This window comes from Cherax quadricarinatus, chromosome 5 (assembly GCF_038502225.1).
Source record: "Cherax quadricarinatus isolate ZL_2023a chromosome 5, ASM3850222v1, whole genome shotgun sequence".
NCBI lineage: Eukaryota > Metazoa > Arthropoda > Malacostraca > Decapoda > Parastacidae > Cherax > Cherax quadricarinatus.
Genome location: NC_091296.1, coordinates 71,430,862 through 71,454,925, shown reverse-complemented (window position 1 = coordinate 71,454,925; position 24,064 = coordinate 71,430,862). Strand labels below are relative to the sequence as shown.

Genomic DNA, 24,064 nt, shown 5'->3' with positions numbered 1-24,064 from the left:
TTCTGCTTCAAATACATAAACACTTCCCGGATTTTGTATAGGTCATTTCTGTTTGGCGTATTTCTGTTTGAAAAGTGCAACATTCATAGCAACAGAGTGAATCTGTTGCAGGGAAGGAGGTCACAGAAAGATGGAGTACTCACCTTCATAATCACTTTCACTATCAGTGGCCGGGGTTTTGGATCGTGACCTGCCACGAACCTTGGGGATTGCATAAGGCACACTGCCTGAACGTAGAACCCGCTGCCTAAAAGTATGCTTCACTGGTGAATAATAAACTTCACTATCGCTAGACGAATCCTCGAATGGCATAAAATCAATCTCGTCACATCACTTTCACTATCACTGAAACACCGGGAAAATGATAGTTTCCTCTGGCGAAATTGCCCATGGGTAACACTCACCACTCCAGAGGCGCTTGGCCTAGGGTCTTGTGTGGCCACACTGGCCACCCCAGAAGTGCTTGGCCTAGGGTCTGCTGTGGCCACACAGACTACCCCAGAGGTGCTTGGCCCAAGGACAGGTGTGGCTACCCCAGAGGTGATGGGCTGAGGGGCATCTGGGTTATCGTCGACATTTTCACTAATTCTTTGAATATTACTGGCCCCACTGGTGTCAAATTCACTAAACTCACGATCCATATCACTTTCCTTGAATAGTAGAGTGTTAATACGATGAGGCGTGAGTGAATCACGAGGATGTGCCATGATGCTGACCCAAGATGGAGCTGAATGTAACTGGACCTGCCATGTGGTACCCAGGTGTCCCCGATTTTTTTCATACGGCGCACAATGAGTGCGCACACCCATTCCCTCATGTCTAGGTGACTCAGGCCTATCGCACCAATTTTGAACGAATGAAAAATGAAACGTATATATATGTCTGGGGCACTGTGTGAGAGAATGCATATATACGTTTGGACTGTTTAAGGGTTAACAGTCATTCACTTACCTTAGCTGAATTCAAACATACAGTGGAACCTCGACTTACGAGTGCCCCAATATATGAGTTTTTCGAGATATGAGCTGTCACTTTATCAATCTTTTGCTCTGAGTTACGAGCCAAAATCCGAGTTACAAGCGAGCTTCCCCTTCAAGGGAGGTTCCTTGACGCTGGTGAGGGGCTCTTGATCTAGAGAATTGGATCTGTGCTCCAGTTCCCTAAATTAAGCCTGAATACCTTCCATCCCCTCCCCCCTGCAGGTGCTGTATAATCCTATGGATTTAGTGCTTCCCCATTATAATAATGAGCAAACTTCAGACCACCACCACTAGTTGGCACAGCGAACGCACGTCTGCTGAGCAGTGCACGTGTTTACCTCATCATGGAAGCATTTCTCTTGTGTTTTGCTTGCGTTTTGTGCAGTTATTCTGCCAAATTTCTTTTTTCTAACCATGGGTCCTAAGAAAGTACAGTGGAACCCCAGTTTTCTCACACCCCAGTTATCAGACGATTCGGTTTTAGAACCGTCTTTTGTGTGAAATTTTGCTCTGGATATCAGACCTCGTTCCAGAAATCGCACATATCAGGTGCATCCACCCACTAGGATGCCGCTTCAGTCTGGTTCTGTCACTGGCTGAGTGAACATTCATCCGAAACATTTCGCAATTTTTGTGCTTTATTGATTGTGACTGAAATAAGCCACCATGGGCCCAAAGAAAGTTCCTAGTGCCAATGGTAAAGGGCTGAGAGAGAGAGGAGAATGTCTTCTTCATTCATTCATGTAGGTTCGCTGGTACTTCAGGCCTGGGTCTTCAGTGATTCTAGGATATGTATGATACTAAAGCAGCAGGAGTCAATAAAGACTATAGTGCCAGCCAGTGATAAAGTGTAGCATTAACAGTGTAGCAAGTAAGTTAAGCAATTAAGCGACAGAAAAATGACATGAAACTTAACTCCTCCATTGTTGTTTGAGATACATAGGGCCACTGAGAACACCGCCGCTACCACCACCACTACTATATGACTTATGCTCTCAGTGGCCCTTATAAACCCAACACCACAACCACTCCACATATGTAATGACATATTTTATTCATTCTAGAGTGTATATCAGGTTTCTATGTTATTAATATTGTTTATTATGTCATATTAGATCAATTGTGATAGATAAATAAGTCATAGAGTTGATATTAGTGTCATATTCTTTAAAAAATGATTTTTTTTTTGTGAATATTTCTGGGTGACTGGAACGGATTAATTGTACTTACATTATTTCTTATGGGAAATATTGATTTAGCTTTTGCACATTTCAGTTTTAGAACGACCTTCTGGAATGGATTAAGTTTGAAAACCCGGGTTCCACTGTAGGTGCAAAAGACAGTGCTGCGAAGAAAAAGAGGATGATGTCCATGGAATTAAAGCATGAAATCATGGATAAACATAAGTGAGGTGTGCGGGTTGTGGGTTGTAGCATTAAGAGTGTAGCAAGTAAATCAGTGAAGAGAGAAGTGAAAACAAAACACAAAAAACAAATTGTAGCAGTTAAGTTCAGCAATAAAGTGTAGCAAGTAAGTTAAGCGATTAAGTGATAGAAAAAGAACGAAACGAAATGAACTCCTCTAATGTTGTTGCTGTTGGGGTTTATAGGGCCACTGACAGCACATGCCGCTCTGCCAGCATCTCTTGTCCAAGGTACAGTGGACCCCTGGATGCTGGCAGGTGCAGATATCGGCCAAATCGTAATTTCGGCTGCTTTTCTGGCATAAATTCTATCCTGGATTTCGGCTGGCAACTCGGAAGTCGGCCATATAGGATGCGTCCACCCGCCACGCCACATGCGTGAGTCAGCCTGGCTGTCTCTCTCAGTGAGCAAGCAACACTCAGCACAATCATCCAAACATTTCGTCATAATCCATTGTTTTTTGTGGTTGTTTGAATGCAACTGCAAAATAAGCCACCATGGGCCCAAGAGCTAACCACTGAAGAGTTGCAAGACAGTCATCTGCAACAGCAACAGACAATAGCTGAGGAAATTGGTTCAGAGGAGGAGGAAGTGAGGAGGAAGAAGGTGCCTTCTTTAGCGATTAAGGACATTTGTGCAAAGTGTAGAGAGGTGCAAAGTTTTGCGGAGAAATATCACCCTGACCAAGCTGAAACAAACCATATCTGCAACATGTTCAGTGACGAAACCTTGTCCCACGTCAGACAAACCTTAGAGACACCAGAAAAAGACCTCTCTGGACAGTTTTTTGTGTGACAGGGATTCAGTGACTCTCAAACTGGTCCTAGTGCCATTAAAAGACAAAGAAGTGAAGTAACCCCGGATAGGGTCTTGATACCTGAAGTCTTTATGGAGGGGGATTCCCCTTACAAACAATAATCAGTCCTCCCTCTCTCCTCCTCCCTGTCTTCCATACACCAACAAGAATCTTCAATAAAGGTAAATGTGATGTTGAATGTTCATTTATCCATTTCATTAGTCATTTTATTTACTTCTCATTGTTTTGTGTATGTAAAACTAAAGTTGATCTTTAAAAAATGTATTTTTTGTTAATATTTTTGGGTGACTGGAATGGATTAATTGTATTTACATTAATTCTTACAGGAAATATTACTTTGGTTTTCAGCCTTTTCGGATTTAAGCCAACCTTCTGGAACGGAGTACAGCTGAAATCCAGAGTTCCACTGTAAATATGTACGTACACTTCATAAAACCAGTTTATTTCTTTACATTCTCTATTAAGTTTTATGTTTTTATACAATATTTCTTATTTATAAATACACTGTCTCTGTGTTTTTCTTATGAAACTAGTGATCTACTGCAGTTAGCCTCATAAACACTCCGTTTTCTCTTACAATAAGAGCATAGGAAAATATGGTCAGAGTGGGAGCCACCACTCATCACACTCATTCTAGAGTATATATCATGTTTCTATATTATTTATATTGTTTATTATGTCATATTAGATCAACTGTGATAGATAAATAAGGCATAGAGTTGATATTAGCATTATATTGAAGTATTTTGTCTTGTCTCCCAAGAGCAGGAATTCTGCTGGAATGGACTTATGGCATTTCAATTAATTTAAACGAGGAAAACTGATTCGATATACGAGCAAATTATGAGGTAGGTCACGGAACGAATTAAACTCGTAAGTCAAGGTTCCACTGTATGTTGAACAAAGACGTGATTAATATTGAAGTGTGGAAAGTACAGTAAGTAAATGAAGAAGTGAAGGGATAATCTTGTGGCAATGCCATGATAAATGTTTGTATTTAATGTTCATAAGGTCACCACAGAATACATTACACTGTTCATATATAAAGTGTTACCACCACAGAAGTTTCAGGAAAACCCACAACTGTGAATAAATTAGTTGTTTCCTGCATACCAGTCAACATATGCAATGTTTTCATATCCTTTGCATTATCAGGGCTAAAACGTGACGATACTGGAGATAATGTTTATAAACAAAATGAGAGGGACTCCAAGATTTATATATCCTCTGCCTCCTCCTGTTTGCGTAATCAGGGTTACAATGAGAGGAAGCTAAATATAACGTGAATACAATAACTTGTGTATACTATATACACTGTGCATCAATTCAGTTAAACTTTTATTTTGTGAAAATAAATGACTTGCATATTCGGGTTTCACAGGAACCACACCTGTCCAGGAAAGTGACTTCTACCAGTGTTTATATATCCTGTGATTCTCTTTGCAATGCGTGTACAGCACCTACTTCATGTACATTTGTACATAAATTTAGATGGTACACTCATCTTTTGTGATAAACGTGGACATGTGTGAAGGGTGATTGTTGTAGTTCTTGGTGGTGTTAAGGGCCACCACAGTATGAGCTTCCCTTCAACCTCTGCTCCTTACTATTAATTTTATTAGTGAAAATGCAAAAGAAATAATACTTTAATTTTTATTTAAAAAAGTTTATTAATATATATTAAACAGTTTATATTTACAAAAGTATTCTAGTAGTTAATTTCACATTAGTGAGATGGACATGATGACCCTTGGGCCATCGCAACTTTAAACCCAACATAACACCACATGCTGATAACCTGACGAGGTGTTCTTGTGATTTTATAAATTTTTTTTTATATATTTTTTTGTGGATAGCTTGCATTCATATTAGGATGGATATTATTCTTGGCACATTTATTTAGTAAAAAAAATCTTGTCTTATGGCTGGTAATATATGGTGTTTTTACTAATATTTGCAGATGATTGTGACTGTGGAGGAAGTGGGTGATAGTTGTGGAGCTGCCTGTCGTATGTTTGTACAGGGTCATATCAAGCCACCCCACACATTTCCATAACAACAAGCAACAATAACTATATGTAATGTATAAAAACCTTGATTATCTTTTACTTTTGATGAATTACAATAGTTTAAAAAAATTGGTTGACTTTTTTTTTTAGGGGGGAGTAAATAAACATAACCCTATTTTTCCCCTGTTCTTCAGTTCATTTTAGATGATCTTGACACAGCAATGACAACTGCACAAAAGGCTTAGAGGTGATATTTCATCCCCTAGTAGCTTTTTTTTTATTTTTTATTTTTTATTTTTTGCCTGTATGTACGTATTTTCATATCTGTGTGTTCATTTACCTCCCACACACAAAAATGCACGCACTGATTTACATATACAGTGGAACCTCGAATATCGGCTGCTGCGTTTATCGGCTGAATCGTATTTAGACTGGTTTTTGGGCGGAAATTTTGCTCTGTATTTCGAATGGTGCTTCGCAAATCGGCTGTATTATACGCGTCAGCCCACTTTCCACCAGGATGCAGCGCATAGGTGAGTCAGCCTCCTCGTGTCTCTCGGTGAATGAGCATATACTCCTTGCATTCACCCAAACATTTCCTTAAAATCCATTGTTTTTTGTGCTTGTTTATTAAGTGCGACTGTGAAGTAAGTCACCATGGGCCCAATGGAAGATGTGGAGAGAGGCAGAGAGTGTGGCAGGTAGGCAGGGAGTGTAGCAGGCATGCAGGGAGTGTAGCATGGAGGGAGGGAGTGTAGCAGGGGGGCAGAGAGTGTAGCAGGGAAACAGGGAGTGTGGGAAGCAGGAAGTGTAGCAGGTAGGTAGGGAGTGTAGCAGGCATGCACAGAGTGTAGCAGGGAGGTAGGGAGTGTAGTAGGGATGTATCGGATGTGAAAATTTAGATATCGCGGATGCGGATGTGTATTCGGATGTCTTGCTTATTTTGCGTATACGGATGCAAATGCGGATATCTGCTTACAGTACAATTCGGATGAGGATGTGGATTGCGGATGTCACATCTTGACATCCTCTCAGATGCAGATGTGGATTTTGCAGGACAGTCATAGAACACCATTTTTTTTTTTTTACTGTATGACAAATACTCTTGTGAGTGAGGGACTGAACACATCGATTCCAGGCTGAGGGACTGATTACCTCAAACTTCTCTCCTTATGCCTTCCTGCTTTGTACTGGACTGATGAAGCCACTGTGTGGCAAAACATTTCTTCAATAAAGATTCCCATATGTTGCATAAGTGTCTCAATTCTTCAAGCTGTCAGTTTCCAAACCATTTATTACATGTTTATATGTATTTAACACCATTTCAGCAATTTCACCATCACTCAAGGAATGCACAACAGGTGGAGTTATGTAGAGATGACTGACGCTCCACACAAAAAAAAGAAGGAACACTTCAGCAAGCCTACTGGCCCATGAGAGGCAGGTCCAATTCTCCCACCTTGGGTAATTTCAAATTTAAGTTGGATAAATATATGAGTGAGAGCAGTTGTATTTGAATGAGACCTGCACATGAGTAAATAGAATTATCAAAGCTTATTATGATCGAGGTTGGAACCTTGGGTAGCTTTAAAGAGATTGGACAAATATATGAGTGGGAGGGGATGAGCTTGATTGGTGTTGTGGGTGCAGGAGTGAACTCTTGACTAGCTTTGGGTAGTGGTGGTTTTGATAAGGACCTGCCTTGTATGGGACAGTAAGCCTTCTGCAGTGTTGCTCCATTCTTATGTTCTTATTGCTTAGGTAGCGTTTATTCTGTTAGTGGGTTGCATTTGTGAAGGACCTGCCTAGTATGGGGAAAGAAGGCCTACTGTGGGGAAATAAACATGCAAGCTCTGTAATTTAGGTTATAATATCCGCCACATCCTCTTTGTTTGGCACAGATGCGGATGCAAATGCGGATATATATTTAATCTTGATTGCGGAAGCGGATATCTCATTTAGAAAAATAGGGATGCGGATGTAAGAAATTGTGCAGATGTTTGGCGGATGCGGATACGGATATCCGATGCATCCCTAGAGTATAGCAGGGAAACGGAGTGTGGAAGGGAGGCAGGGAGTGTAGTAGGCAGGCAGTGAAGCATGGAGGGAGGGAGTGTAGCAGGGAGGCAGGGAGTATGGAAGGGAGGCAGGGAGTGTAGCAGGCAGGCAGGGAGTGTAGCATGGAGGGAGTGTGGAAGGAAGGCAGGGAGTGTAATGGGCAGGCAAGAAGTGTAGCAGGCAGGCAGGGAGTGAAGCAGGGAGGAAGGGAGTGTAGCAGGGAAACAGGGAGTGTGGAAGGGAGGCAGGGAGTGTAGCAGGCATGCAGGGAGTGTAGCAGGTATGCAGGGAGTGTAGCAGGCATGCAGGTAGTGTAGCAGAGAAACAGGGAGTGTAGCAGGCATGCAGGGAGTGTAGCAGGTAGGGAGGGAAGTAACCCCAGAGAATGCTTTGATACCTGAAGTCCTTATGGAGGGGGATTCCTCTTCCAAACAATAATCAGTCCTCCCTCTCTCCTCCGCCCTAGCTTTCATAAGCCAACAAGAGTCTTCAATAAAGGTATGTAATAGTGATTTAAATGCTCATTTATTTTATTTAGTTCTCATTGTTTTGTGTATGTAAAACTATAATTAATCTTTAAAAAATGTATTTTTTGTTAATATTTTTGGGTGTCTGGAACGTATTATTTTTTTTTTCTTTTTAACAACTTGGCCGTCTCCTACCGAGGCAGGGTGACCCAAAAAGAAAGAAAATCCTCTAAAAGAAAGTACTTTCATTATCATTCAACACTTTCACCTCTCTCACACATAATCACTGTTTTTGCAGAGGTGCTCAGAACACAACAGCTTAGAAGCATATATGTATAAAGATACACAACGTATCCCTCCAAACTGCCAATATCCCAAACCCCTCCTTTAGAGTGCAGGCATTGTACTTCCCATTTCCAGGACTCAAGTCCGGCTATATTAAAATAACCGGTTTCCCTGAATCCCTTCACTAAATATTACCCTCCTCACACTCCAACAGCTTGTCAGATCCCAAATATCATTCGTCTCCATTCACTCCTATCTAACACGCTCACACATGCTTGCTGAAAGTCCCACAAAACCTCCTTTACCCCCTCCCTCCAACCTTTTTGAGGATGACCCCTGCCCCGCCTTCCTTCCCCTACAGATTTATACACTCTCCATGTCATTCTACTGTGATCCATTCTCTCTAAATGACCAAACCATCTCAACAACCCCTCTTCAGCCCTCTGACTAATACTTTAAACTCCACACCTTCTCCTAATTTCCACACTTCAAATTCTCTGCATAATATTTACACCACACATTGCCCTTAGACAAGACATCTCCACCGCCTCCTCGCTGCTGCATTCACAACCCAAGCTTCACACCCATATAAGAATGTTGGTACCACTATACTTTCATACATTCCCTTCTTTGCCTCCATAGATAATGTTTTTTTTGTCTCCACATATACCTCAATGCACCACTCACCATTTCTCCTTCATCAATTCTAAGGTTAACCTCATCCTTCATAAATCCATCCGCTGACACATCAACTCTAAAATACATTCACTTCTTTCATACTCCTCTCTAACTTGATATCCAATTTTCCTTTATCTAAATTATTTGATACCCTCATCACCTCACTCTTTTCTATCTTCACTTTCAACTTTCAACCTTTGCACACTCTCCCAAACTCGTCCACTAACCTTTGCAACTTTTCTTTAGAATCTCTCATAAGCATAGTATCATCACCAAAAAGTAACTATCAATTCCCATTTTGTATTTGATTCCCCATAATTTAATCCCGCCCCTCTTCCGAACACCCTAGCATTTACTTCTTTTACAACCCCATCTATAAACCTATTAAACAACCATGGTGACATTACCCATCCCTGTCTAAGACCTACTTTTACTGGGAAGTAGTCTCCCTCTCTTCTACACACCCTAACCTGAGCCTCACTATCCTCAAAAAAAACTCTTTACAGCATTTAGTAACTTACTACCTATTCCATATACTTGCAACATCTGCCACACTGCTCCCCTATCCACTATCATATGCCTTTTGTAAATCCATAAATGCAATGAAAACTTCCCTACCTTTATCTAAATACTGTTCACATATATGCTTCAATGTAAACACTTGATCTATATATCCCCTACCCACTCTAAAACCTCCTTGCTCATCTGCAATCTTACATTCTGTCTTGCCTCAAATTCTTTTAATAATAACCTTACCATACACTTTTCAGGGTATACTCAGTAAACTTATTTCTCTATAATTTTTACAATCTCTTTTGTCCCCCTTCCCTTTATATAAAGGAATTATACATGCACTCTGCCAATCCCTAGGTACCTTCCCCTCTTTCATACACTTATTAAACAAAAATACCAACCACTCCAACACTATCCCCCCCTGCTTTTAACATTTCTGTCATAATCCTGTCAGTTCCAGCTGCTTTACCCCCTTTCATTCTGTGTAATGCCTCACACACCTCCCCCACACTCACATCCTGCTCTTCTTCACTCCTAAAAGATGGTACACCTCCCTGGCCAGTGCATGAAATTACCGCCTCTCTTTCTTCGTCAACATTTAAAAGTTCCTCAGAATATTCCCGCCATCTGTCCAATACCTCCATCTCCCCATCTACTAACTCCCCTACTCTGTTTTTAACTGACAAATCCATTCGTTCCTTAGTTAGCTACAGTCCTGCCAAGTGAGTGTAAAACGAGAGCCTGTAATTATTTTAAGTGATGGTAGGATTGCTGGTGTCATTTGTCTGTTTCATGAATATGCAAAATTACAGGTATGTCTTGCTACTTCTACTTACACTTAGGTCACACTACACATACATGTACACGTTTATTTATACACACTCATCTGAGTTTTCTTTGATTTTATCTTAATAGTTCTTGTTCTTATTATTTTTCCTTTTACAGTGGACCCCCGGTTAACGATTTTAATCCGTGCAAGAGGGCTCATCGTTATGCGAAATAATCGTTATGCGAATGAATTTTCCCCATAAGAAATAATGGAAATCAAATTAATCCGTGCAAGACGCCCAAAAGTATGAAAAAAATTTTTTTTTACCACATGAAATGTTAATTTTAATACACACAAACTGAAAAAGGCATGCACAATTAAATGACACTTACTTTTATTGAAGATCTGGTGATGATTGATGGGATGGGAGGAGGGGAGAGCATTATCTTCTTACTGTTTAGAAGGGGAATCCCCTTCCATTACGACTTGAGGTAGCAAGTCCTTTTCCGGGGTTACTTCCCTTCTTCTTTTAATGCCACTAGGACCAGCTTGAGAGTCACTGGACCTCTGTCGCACAACAAATCTGTCCATAGAGCTCTGTACCTCCCGTTCCTTTACGATTTGTCTAAAATGGGCCACAACATTGTCATTGAAATAGTCACCAGCACGGCTTGCAACAGCTGTGTCAGGGTGATTTTCATCTATAAAGGTTTGCAGTTCAACCCACTGTGCACACATTTCCTTAATCTTTGAAGTAGGCACAATGGATTCCACAACTGGCATAGGCTTCTCAGGGTTAGCCCCAAACCCTTCAAAATCTTTCTTAATTTCCATACTAATTCTCACCCTTTTTACCACAGGGTTGGCACTAGAAGCTTTCTTGGGGCCCATGGTCACTTATTTTCCAGAAACAGCACCGAAAACACTGTAATAATACGAAATATTCCGAGTGTATGCTTGGATGTTACCGCGGAGGCTGGCTGGTAAACAATGGGACGGCCGGCACATGTGAGGCTGGCTGAGGGCACATTGGACGCGTCTCGGACGAAAATCGGTAAGCGGGTTTTTAATCGGTATGCGCGGCAAAAATTTTGCGATAAAAGTAATCGGTATGCGGAAAAATCGCTATGTGATGCCATCGTTATGCGGGGGTCCACTGTATATCCATGGGGAAGTGGAATAAGAATCTTTCCTCCGTAAGCCATGCATGTTGTAAAAGTCAACTAAAATTCTGGGAACAATGGGCTAGTAACCCCTTTTCCTGTAAAGATTACTAAAAAGAAGGATTAATTGTACACCTACCATCCGACTTACGACGACTCGACTTACGACCGTGTTTTTTACGCCAAATTTCTGGGAAATAAACAAGTGTTTGTGTTGTACACAGTGTTTATCCTAAACCTTACAGTATAAAATACAGTACTAACAGCATAAAAAGTAAAGCAAAACATGAAATACCAAAATAAAACAATAAAATAAAGTCATTACAAAAATGTTATGTTGATATTCAGTAGTAAAGTTCGACTTATGTCCATTTCGACTTACGACTGGTTTCTCGGAACCGAACTCGGTCGTAAGTCGGATGGTAGGTGTATTTACATTAATTCTTATGGAAAATACTGCTTCAAATTTTGGCCAACCTTCTGGACCAGATTACAGCTGATATTTGGGGTTCTACTGTACTGTACATAATATGGCAGGACATGTTTCTTTGTCAAGAAATGGGGAAACTGACGATAAACGTATTCTTTACCCAATAATTACTATACCTCTCCTTACCCAGCTATTGTCTTGCATGTGCTATTGTGCCCATTTCAGCCTTCTTTGCCCATGCGTGCCCACCACTGCTCTACTGTTGTGGTGCACGGATGCCAGATGGAGTATTCACACCTGCCCAGCTCTAAAAGGCAACTGGAAATATCACGACAGGGAAATGCAGAAGAACCCTGGTACTTGATAAAAAAACACATCTGTTCTTAGGGCCAAAATATAATTCTCTGCAATGAGACCCTGGGAGCCCACCTGCAAACAGAGGAGGCTCCTGCTCAGTGAAGGTGGAAAACTCAATACGAAGAACTGTGATCAGAGCATGAGAAGGAATTTTGATCAGAGTGCGAGAAGAGAGTGATTTCTTAAGACATCTAAAAATAATGTCATATCTAAGAGGGTCTTCATATCAGACAAAGCCCTCCCCAGAATGAAGCAAGAATAGCATCCTGCAAGGCCAAATAATTTGCCACTGCAGGTACACACAAGAGCTGTAACATGCAACAGGCAAGTAAATGAGCACAATCCCAGAGAACATTGGAAAAAACGAGGGTGTGTGTAATGACAGGAACATAACCGCTGATGAACTGCATTCCTTCAAAAATCAGAGGCAAGGGAACATGGGCACCCATGACCACAGAAACTGCCATGCCCCTAGTGTTATGGGCATGGACGAAGGATAGACTCATGGCGTTAGCCATGAGACCAAAGGCTGGGTTCAGGAAGAGGACAGTCTGACAAGTTCTCTGGCCTGGTAACAGTAAGAGACAAGGCACTGAGATCCTCACCAGGCAGAGGATGGAGCCACCAAAATATCCCATATACCATGATGTAGACAGGAATACATTGCTTGTTATGCATGCATGTGATCTTGGCAGAATCCATATCGGAGGAGGGAGGGTGGGAGGAAGGAGCTGGGAGAAAATACCAGCAGGGCTCTCATCACTTACTGCCACCAACCCTTCAAACCCTTGAAGCATGTGAAATATGCTAACTCAACAGGCCAAAGATGACACCTAGGAGGAAGCAGTTTTTTGGACAGTATATCACCAATGTGCTGGCTCTGAGCAGATGGCTGAATATACCTAAATATAGTAGAAAACCACAGCAAAGGATCATTTCAGGACAAACTTCAAAGGGCATGAATGAAGCAAGAACATTGCCTCATTGGTGTAACTGATATGTAATGGCTTGCCCAAAGCACACTTATAGATCTGGAGTGTCCTGAGAGCCATACAGGAGCAAAACATACGAAGCATGAAATGGACAATGACAGTCAAGGTGATGGACACACAATGCCACAATTGTGCAGGAAGTCCTGGAAGGCCCCTCCAGACATGTACTGGCAATGTATTGATGTATGGTAATGCTTGCTCATAAACCTGGCCTCCTTAAAGACAAGAACTTCCAGCCTAAGTAATGGAGGCCATGTTAGGATGACTGTGATACTCCACAAGAGCAGTCAGTTTCAGAGCTGAAAAATGAGAAGCTTTGACAGAAGTAATGAAAAGCAGCAGCCAAATTTGAAGAACTCAAGAAGAGAAGGAAGGGGGCTGCAGGTGTAGGCTGAAAGACCCAGAATGCGATAAAAAAAAAAAGTAGCATATAGAGAAGCGAGGAGTTACTGGATGGAAGAAAAGCGATCATGGGCCACAGCAGAGGCTGCTGCTGGAGAAGTCAACAATGAAGTTACCAAACTAAGGAGGTTAAAGTCAGGGGAAATCTCTGCACCTGAGCTCTAGACTGAAGAGCACAGCAGGCTGACTAGGGGCTTCCAAGTGAAAGCTGGAGAAAGAACCAGGAGGAAAACACCCACCACATTGGATATGAGCCAATGGGTTTTATCAAAGAGACCCCCCCCCCTTCCCTGACCCTGTAAGCTGATATCAATGAAGACTACCAAAATAATTTGGTTTCCCATGAGAGATGCACAATTGCTGACCAAAACCTCCTGCACAAAAGTGTCTCGAGAAGAAAGGGTAGGGTGGAAGAAGTGACATGACCTGACTGGTTCGTAAGAGGGAGCATCTAGGTGAGCACAGATGAAGCAAACCCATGGATCCTGACCAGAATGAGATGGTGGTCCTTCAGGTGAGCACCTGGGACAAAGCTTCATAGAGCCAAAAATACCCTCATGACACCGATAGCATGCCCCTAAAAAAGGATAAACACAGGATCTGAACAAGAGGATGACAGTTCTTGACAGTACATAGGAGGAATAGCTGCCAAATATCCTTCTGGCCCTGCATTGACTAGATTCATTTCCAGACACAGCAAGACACTGTTGAGAGTTCCCTTAGGTACCCAATACTACAGCCATGAGCCAATGAGCCCAGTCCATCAGAGCCATATTATTGTGCACTGCACACAAGTGCTTCCTACCTGTGCAGAAGCAATTCCACCCCAGGGAAAAGATGCCAGCAGACACTCTAGCATGAACGCTCCTGGCAAACATGAGGTCCAAAACTGCTTGCCTCTGACAGCTGGACTGGTGATTTAGGAAGTCAAAGATGTATATCTGAAAGATGGCAATGAGAGAAAGGATACTGATGAAGGTGACATCTATGTACAGAGGATGCCATGGAGCCATATTGTAGAGCTCCTAAGTCCTAGGAACAAGGTAAGCAAAGCTCAGAGGAAACCACAGGTTAATCTGTAAAGCCACTGAGGGAACATATGACTGTGGCCAGTGCAAACCAGAAGTGTCCAGAGGAGCAGTAAGTACAGGAAACATGTAAATGATTTCAAGCTCTTTTACTCTTAAAGTCAGGCCAGAGGCCAGTATTAACTGCTTGGTCATCCTGAAAGTTGCTGATGGTGACTGGAAACCTGATTTATGTGGCACTTGCTTCAGGAAGAGGTCTGGTTTCCTCTTGGAAAGATTTACCTTATGTCAAGAAAATAAATGAGTGTTAGAAAAGTAGTTGGGATGATATCAACCCTCAGAGCATCCCAGCTGTTCCTGCATCAGCTGGAGACATGCAGCCAACATATCTTAGAACTCAGGTCAACATATCACTAGTAGCTACACTAGTAGTCACACTTGAGACTTGTTCAGCATGCACTGCAGAGCTCTAGGGTGAAAAAACTTAAGCCTACTACTTCTAGTGCACCTGTCACCTCAGAGGAGGCTACAGGATTGACTGGAGAAGGAGCAACAGAAGGGCAAGACCTTTTGGAAGATACCTGACCAGGGTTACAGGAGGATTGTCTCCAGATGACCCAAGGAGAAAATTCCACAAATTCAGTGAGTGGGTCAGGCAGACTGCATATCAGAAAGAAAAAAAGAGGGGGAAGAAAAAAAGAAATGAGAGAGTAAGAGAATTTAAAAAGAAATAAAGGGAGAAAGAAAGGAAGAGACAGGGGAGGGAGAGGGAAAGAAAAAGACTGAAGAGGAATAAAGGGGGAGAGAAGGGGTAGAAAGAGCACTGAGAGAGAGAGAGAGAGAGAGAGAGAGAGAGAGAGAGAGAGAGAGAGAGAGAGAGAGAGAGAGAGAAGAGAGAGAGAGAGAGAGAGAGAAAGGAGAAGAGAGAAGAGAGAGAGAGAGGGAGGAGAGAGAGAGAGAGAAGAAGAGGAAGAGAGGAGAGGGAGAAGAGAGAGGAGAGAGAGAGAGAGGAGAGAGAAGAGGAGAGGAGAGAAGAGAGAGAGAGAGAGAGAAGAGAGAGAGAGAGAGAGAGAGAGAGAGAGAGAGAGAGAGAGAGAGAGAGAGAGAGAAGGGAGAGGAGAGAGGAGAGAGAGAGAGAGAGAGAGGAGAGAGAGAGAGAGGAGAGAGAGGAGGAGAAGAGAGAGAGAGAGAGAGAGGAGAGAGAGAGAGAGAGAGAGAGAGAGAGAGAGAGAGAGAGAGAGAGAGAGAGGAGAGAGAGAGAGAGGAGAGAGAGAGGAGAGAGAGGGAGAGGAGGAGAGAAGAGGAGAGAGGGGAGAGAGAGAGAGAGAGAGAGAGAGAGAGAGAGAGAGAGAGAGAGAGAGAGAGAGAGAGAGAGAGAGAATGAAATATTGACTCCAAATTGACTATGAAGAACCACATAAATCTGGCAAATACAGCAGCCAGGAAGCTTGCAGCACTTAGACATATCTTGCATCTTCTTAACAGCAGAGGTTGCAAGATTCTGTAAAAGGCACAAGTATGCTCACACCTTGAATATAGTCCAATTTCTTGGATTACCTGCCAGAGTAGAGAACAGAGCAAGATACCTCATCTCAAGCCTGGACAGATCTGTCATTTCAGCAGAACCTTCAACACAAGAGGGGAATGGGTGGCCTTACTGTTATATACAAGGCCAATATTTTCAAGGTACACCACACTTGACTCCACCCTGAGGACATCAAGAAGTGAGCTTCCACACAACAAGATGGGCAGCAAGCAGCAACTTCACTCTGACAGTACCCTTCCAGATCATCACTTCACCTGACATCATTTATTCCTAGAATGACTCGAGCCTGGAACAAATTAGTATAGCGTAATGAAATAAACTATGTACATATAAAGTCAGTTGACCAAATGAAATTGCTGGCCCAGAGATGGCTCCAAATTCACCTTCTTCCCTATCTGTATGTCTCATCGCAATAAAAAGTCTATAAAATGAGCTGATGTAGATATCAGCTCTTAGCTTGTAAATGAAGTTAGGAACCTTAACGTAACCTTGTAAAACCCTGTGTAAGAGAGAGATGGAGGGGGAGGGGGAGGGAGAGAGAGAGAGAGAGAGAGAGAGAGAGAGAGAGAGAGAGAGAGAGAGAGAGAGAGAGAAGAGAGAGAAGAGAGAGAAGAGAGAGAAGAGAGAGAAGAGAGAGAAGAGAGAGAAGAGAGAGAAGAGAGAGAGAAGAGAGAGAAGAGAGAGAAGCGAGAGAAGAGAGAGAAAGAAGAGAGAGAAGAGAGAGAGAGAGAGAAGAGAGAAGAGAGAGAGAAGAGAGGAGAAGAGAGAGAAAGAGAGAGAAGAGAGAGAGAAGAGAGAGAGGAGAGAGAGGAAGAGAGAGAGAAGAGAGAGAAGAGAGGAAGAGAGAGAGAGAGAAGATGAGAGAGAGGAAGAGAGAGAAGAGAAGATGAGAGAGAAGAGAGAAGAGAGAAGAGGAGAGAGAAGAGAGAAGAGAGAAGAGGAGAGAGAAGAGGGGAGAGAGGAGAGAGAGGAGAGAGAGAAGAGGAGAGAGAGAAGAGGAGAGAGAGAAGAGGAGAGAGAGAAGAGGAGAGAGAGAAGAGGAGAGAGAGAGAAGAGGAGGGAGAAGAGAGAGAGAGGAGAGAGAGAAGGGGAGAGAGAAGAGGAGAGAGAGAAGAGGAGAGAGAGAAGAGGAGAGAGAGAAGAGGAGAGAGAGAAGAGGAGAGAGAGAAGAGGAGAGAGAGAAGAGGAGAGAGAGAAGAGGAGAGAGAGAAGAGGAGAGAGAGAAGAGGAGAGAGAAGAGGAGAGAGAAGAGGAGAGAGAGAGAGAGAGAGAGAGAGAGAGAGAGAGAGAGAGGAGAGAGAGAGAGAGAGAGAGGAGAGAGAGAGAGAGGAGAGAGAGAGAAGAGGAGAGAGAGAGAAGAGAGAGAGAGAGTAGAGGAGAGAGAAGAGGAGAGAGAGAGAAGAGGAGAGAAGAGGAGAGAGAAAGAGAGAGAAGAGGAGAGAGAGAGAGGGAGAGAGAAGAGGAGAGAAGAGAGAGAGAGAGAGGAGAGAGAGAGAGAGAGAGAGAGAGAGAGAGAGAGGAGAGAGAGAGAGGAGAGAGAGAGAGAGAGAGAGAGAGAGAGATAGAGTAGAGTGGAGAGAGAGAGTAGAGAGAGAGAGAGAGAGAGAGAGAGAGAGAGAGAGAGGAGAGACAAGAGAGGAGAGGAAGAGACAAGAGGAGAGGAGAGGAGAGAAGAGAGAGGAGGAGAGAGAGAGAAAGAAGAGGAGAGAAGACAAGAGAGGGAGAGAGGAGAGAGAGGGAGAGAGAAAGAGAGGGAGAGGAGAGAGGAGAGGAGAAGAGAGAGAGGAGAGGAGAGAGAAGAGAGTGAGAGGAGAGAGGAGAGAGAGAGAGGAGGAGGGAGGAGGAGAGAGAGAGAGAAGAGGAGGAGAGGGGAGAGAGGAGAGGGGAGAGAGGAGAGGGGAGAGAGGAGAGGGGAGAGGAGAGAGGGGAGAGGAGAGAGGGGAGAGGAGAGAGGGGAGATGAGAGGACAGAGGGGAGAGGAGAGGGGAGAGGAGAGGGGAGAGAGGAGAGGGGAGAGGAGAGAGGGGACAGCGTGAAGCAAGTTTCTATGCCACAAGATGGGCAGAAAGCAGCAACTTCACTCTGGCTGTACCCTTCTCCAGAACATCACTTCATCTGAGCTCATTCATCCCCAGGATGACTCGAGTCTGGAACACATTCGTACAGCATTATGATGTCAACAAGATAAAGTCAGTTGATCAGATGAAATGGCCTACAGATAGCTCAACTTCATCCTGTGCCCACTTGTATGTCTCATAACAAAATGTTTCAAATGAGCTGATGTAGGTAAAGCTTTTAGCTTGTCAAGTTAGGAATCCTAACCTGTAAATAGCTTGGGATCCTTAACCAACCTTGTCAAACCCAAAAAAAAAAAAGGAAAGAGAGAGGGCAGAGGAGAGAGAAGAGAGGAGAGAGAGAGGAGAGAGAGGGAGAGAGGAGAGAGAGGGGGAGAGGAGAGAGAGGGGAGAGGGGGAGAGGGGAGAGGAGAGAGGGAGAGGAGAGAGAGAGGGGAGAGGAGAGAGGGAGAGGAGAGAGGGGAGAGGAGAGAGAGAGAGGGGAGAGGAGAGAGAGAGGGGAGAGAAAGAGAGGGGAGAGGAGAAAGAGAAAGGGGAGAGAAAGAGAAGGGAGAAGGGAGAAGAGAGAGGGGAGAGGAGAGAGGAGAGGGGGAGAGAAGAGAGAGGGGAGAGGAGAGAGAGGGAGAGGAGAGAGAGGGAGAGAGGAGAGAGAGGGAGAGGGAGAGAGAGGGAGGAGGAGAGGGGAAGAGGGGAGAGGAGAGAGGGGAGAGGAGAGAGGGGAGGAGAGACAGAAGACAGATATAGGAGATAATGTCAGAGAAGTGATAGAGAAAAGATAAAGTGAGAAATGAGGGAAATGGTAGAAGTGAGAGAGAAATGATGCAGAAATGCAAGAGAAATTAGCAAAGTAAATGAGAAATGAATAAAGAGAAATGAGAGCAACAGTGAGAGCAATGAGAGAGAATAAGATAAATGAATGTGAAGAAAAGATAAAGGGAAAAGAGAGATCTGCATATGCAATACACACACAGAGTACGATATAATTAAATAAACATGAGTTATATTTTTAAAAGATATAAGAGAGTACATGCTTGACCTTCCACAACCAAAACACTTTCTAGAACAATCTTAATGTGACATGTTTTAATAAAACATTAATAACACCGACTACAAGACACAGATTCTAAAATATGTTTAAGAAATGCAGAAATTTGGCATTGTCAGAAATGTTCTGGTGACTCACCTACTGAAATTATATGTTCATGTTAGCTCTAAACCCTTATGACTCAGCACAAAAATGTGGGAGGCTTCACCTCCACCTACTGAGCATGTGACAGAAGAACTGCCTATTTTTACTAGCTAGTACTTACCTACTGAAAGAACCCCAACAGTAAAACCTAATAACAGTCTAATGGAAGGAGGGGGAGTTCTGAGTGTCTGTATATACATAGAGCACTGGTTGCACAATTTGCCAATACGCATTAAACGCTGAAAATAAATGAGGTACAAGTACAGTATACCAGTGGATTCTGTCAGTTATTTCAGAAATCCTTTGTCAAAAGTTTACTTTTACAGTAAACTCTTATTGAGCTGCTCTGCATAGAGCAAGCTTTTATGTGCAATTGAAAAACTAAATCCAAAACTGAATAGAACAGGAAAAGGAAACCTTAATTTTTTGGATAACCCAAACTTTTTTAAAAAAACACTATATCAAGATTTTTAACCCTTTTAAAGGGTCCCCGTCAAGACTTTTTGGTTTTTAAATTTCAAAAATAAAAATTTTTTCAGAAAATTTTTTTTTTTTCGAACAAAACCCAAAAAAATTTTTTAACCATCAAACTTAGAGATATGGAGGCATGAAGTTGAAGAAAATGCATCATTTGGGAAATCAGACGCCCTAACCGTATTCTTTTTTTTTGATTTAGTACTATTTTTTTTATTTTTTTTAAATTTTTCTTTTCCCAACCCTTTTTTGGTGAGACCAAATGATCAATTTTTGGGTTTTTTTTTTCACTACACAAGGCATAAACACTGTTTTGGGTTTTTTTTAAGGGGTTTTAACCTACAAAACAGGTTTCTGCATTGTTTTGGGGGTTTTTTTTGTGCAAACCCCACCTCTTTTGAGCCTTTTTTTGGCATAGACCCAGAAGGGTAAAATGTTCAAAGAAAGTTGTTTAAAATTTGGGGGTCTTTAGGTGTTGTTCCTTTGGGACTTAATATTTGTCGGGGTGACAGGGAAACAGAATTTGCCGATGGGGTTTGTTTCTGGGCATCTCTTATAAATTATGGCTGGAAAAGTCCCGAAGATGGAAAAAAGTTTTATTTAAAAAAACTTTGTAACAAATAAAACCCAAATTTTATGTCAAATTTGTCCATGTGCATAGAGGGGGTATCCAACGCAGGTTTTTGAATGGGCAGCTTCTTTCGCCTGCCACTGTCGCTTTTCAAGGGGTTCGTGACAACAGTGGGAAATTTTTGTCATGCCACCAAAATATGATGTTGGCAGCAAACGCCTGAACCTCTATGAGTGCCGCCCAAACCGATATGTTTCTGATTTGTGCACGTTCCCCCAACCCGTCATGTTTACTGAAAATCATGAGTGGGGGTTTTTACAAAATAATATATGCCCCTTCCAAGGTATGGGTTTTATCATTGTTTTAACCAATAGAATGCCCCCAAAAATTCCCCGGGTTTTAATGAAAATTTCCCGGTACACAAAATATCCAATACCCGACCACAACAATCACAAAAAAAACAACTTTATACCAAAATTTTTTCTTCTTGTATGTACTGTTTAAAATCTTCCTTGAAAAGAATCAAAGACCACAATTAAAGCTTCCTGAAGGGATAAAAATACATTAATTTCTGTTTTAGAACAAACACATCCCAATCTTTATAACCTTCGTTTTTCAGGCCCGGTTTTCGAGAATGAAGAAAGCAGAAAATCGTTCACCATTATATCACAAACCTGGGTTGAATCAGGGGGTCTGTTGACCAGTATGATTTCACACTGTGCTTATACACATGTGACATACATTATTGTGGCAAAGAAAAGATACATTTCAGCCACAGTTGTCTCCTTCACTGGTGTAGACGCGATTTTGGTGAAAGTATTAGTGTTTGCCATGGTGTACTCGAGTATGTGTTGCTTTCCATGACAATACTTTCCATCAGGGGTTCACAAAGAATAACTGAAACATTCCAGTTCAGTGGCATTGTTTCCAGTGTACAACATGGCAGTATTCCACTTTGGCTGTCATCAAACCGGTGGGATTTGGAACAATCCCAGGTGCAGTCTGCTGGTGGGTACTGGACAATGACAGGTGGTTGTGGCTGAGAAGGTCTGTGGTTGTGAGGTGTGGTTGTGGAGGTTGTGGTTGTAGAGGTTGTGGTTGTGGAGGTTGTGGTTGTGGAGGCTGTGTGGTGGGGTGGGGGGGATGGTGGCCTTTGTTGTAGATCAGCTGAGGCAGCAGCGGCAGCAGTATGCCACTGCTGGTGCCTCACCGCTGCACCACTACCACCACTATGCACATTTTCCATCCCAATTGCAAACATATCACTGCCATTTTCACTGTCAGTTCCTGCTGTACAGCCACGGATGTACTCGAGATGCACTCCTTCCCTTGAATAGCATATGGCACACTACCAGAGTGCATATATCGTCGTATATACTGACGCTTCACTGGGGAATATTGCACTTCACTATCACTACTAGAACTAGTTTGAAGAGCTTGTAGTTCATAATCACTATCACTATCATCACAAATGTTCACATCTGAGTCTGGGATTTGGGAAAATACAAGTTTCCTCTTTGATTCTGGTACAACTGAGCATGAACAAGACAGCCCAGCACCAGAGGTGGAAGGCTGAGGGTCGTCTGGGTTTTCCTCACTATTACCGATATTATGGTCATTAGTTTCGGTCAAAACCTCACCAAAACCTTGAAACTCATCTTCACTGGCACTTCATTTGTATTAGAACTGTCACTGGTAACAAAGTGTCCTAATTCACCGAGGAGTGAGCTTCTCACGAGGCATGGTGGACAAGGTGTACTAATGACGCTCCCACAATGCGCCACTGGGTCCTGATTTTTCTACTGCAACAACCCACCAGACCCATTCTTCTACATCTAGCCTCCAGCCTTTTCCCATGAGATTTGCAGGCGCTAGAATTTATGCATTTAGTATGTCAAAACTTGACACGAAGCGCATTTGGTAGTCAAACTCTGAAAGGGTTAAAGGACACCTCGTAGTCCTCTCACCTTATGCACAGAGTGGTTCAAGATCTGGAATTCCTTTCAGAATATCAAAAGTTCCTGCCTGCAAATCAATTTAGGCTCTATCAGATATCATCTAATCTCAAAATTAACCATACACCACTATATGTACTTAACTCTAAACGTCCAAACGCATATATAAATTCATTACCAGAGCCCAAACGATATATATACGTTTAATTTTCCTTCCAAATTTGGCAACGATGCCTGAGATGCCTGGTCAGCATAGAATGGTCTTAACACTCATGTGCACATATTAAAAAAATCTGGGACCACTTAGTACTTGTGGGAGTGCCAGTTAAACTGAGTGCAGCTAGAGCAAACAGTGCTGCAAACACCAAAGATTCAGATGTAATGTCATATTAACACTCTCTTTAAGAGAAGGTAAGTAACCCAAGTTCAGGTCTGTCGATCTCTGTCTATCTCTGCATCTCTGCCTGTCTCTGTCTCTATCTGTCTTTGTCTATCTGTCTCTATCTCTTTCAATCTGTCTCTGTCTATCTCTGTCTCACAGGCACATAATACAAGATACATAGTGTAATTACCAGATAACCCAAAAATCCAGACAAAGTGCTATACCTGCTTGAAGTTGTGAGTAAACTGATGCACATCTTGGCTCTCTGAGACAGAGAGCTAGACGGATAGACAGGGAGCTTGATAGACAAATAGACAGACAGACATGTTTGTGTATCAGCAAAAACAAAGACAGGGCTGATGCTTATCAAATGCTCATCAAATGTCACCTCTAATCTTTTCTTATCAAGTCTTATCACTGCACCCTCCCGTATGCTCATCAAAGGTCAGCTCTTATCAAATGTTATCTCATCTTATCATGTCACTGTCAGAGTGGACTTTATTTTTCATGCTTCTAAGGGAACTAGTTATTACCTATTATTATATATCATCTCCATCTCTCCTCCCTCCTCCCTCCTCCTCCTCCTCCTTCTCCTCCCTCCCCTCCTCCTCCTTCTCCTCCCTCCTCTCCTTCTCCTTCTCCTTCTCCCTCTCCTCCTTCTCCTCCTCCTCCTTACTCCTCCTTCCTCCTCCTCCTTCTCCTTACTCCTCCTCCTCCCTCCTCCTCCTCCTCCCCTCCTCCTCCTTCCCCATCCTCCTCCTCCTCCCTCTCCTCCTCCCTCCTCCTCCTCCCTCCTCCTCCTCCTCCTCTCCTCCCTCCTCCTCCCCTCCTCCTCCTCCTCCTCCTATTATATACTCCACATATCCAAAATATATGCTGGGACATATAAATACTTGATATATTCCAAGACAATAGTGAATGGCAAGGCAGGTGTAAATGTCCACCTGTCAATGTGTTTAGTGACAATTTGAGTACAACTTCAGTACCTAATACTAGTGTCAGAACATAGAATGGTTATGAAATGACAAGAACTACTATAAATTGTAATTATCAGGAGCATAAAAATTACAGTGGTCCCTCGCTGTAGTTCTCGCAATCGAAATTTCACCAATCATAGGGTATTTCAGATAAACATGGACTCGCCAAGGTTGGCTCGCAAATAGTAGTTCGTCCGGGACACGATGCACGGTGTGAGTCGGGCAGCCTCCTACCCAGCCAGTCTGGCATTGTTTACCAGTGAGTGAAGGTCCTCAAGTGCTCCTACTAAATACATGTATTTCATAATATTCCACTCATTTTAGTGCTTGAGACTAAATAAGCTACCATGGCTCCAAAGAAAGCTCCTAGCCAAGCCTGTGGTAAAGAAGGTGAGAATATGTACAGTGACAAAGTCTTGGGCCATTTTAGGAAGTGTTAAAGAGACGCAGAAACAGAGCTCTCTCCACAGTTACTTTAAGACAGGACTAGAGCGACTCTCAAGGTGGTCCTAGTGGCATTAAG

General features: G+C 42.7%; 1 protein-coding gene across 17 annotated transcripts in view; it reads right to left on the bottom strand.

The window, feature by feature from the left end:
* The window catches only part of LOC128684992 (longitudinals lacking protein, isoforms H/M/V), a 331,763-nt gene that overhangs the window by 244,766 nt on the left and 62,933 nt on the right, over nt 1-24,064 (bottom strand). The window contains exon 6 of one of the 17 annotated variants that reach the window (XM_070104037.1): nt 14,150-14,285. The exons of the other annotated variants lie outside the window; for them this stretch is intronic. Coding sequence (XP_069960138.1) covers nt 14,150-14,285 — 136 coding nt within the window. The remainder of the gene's footprint in view (nt 1-14,149; nt 14,286-24,064) is intronic. 17 annotated transcript variants of the gene reach the window in all.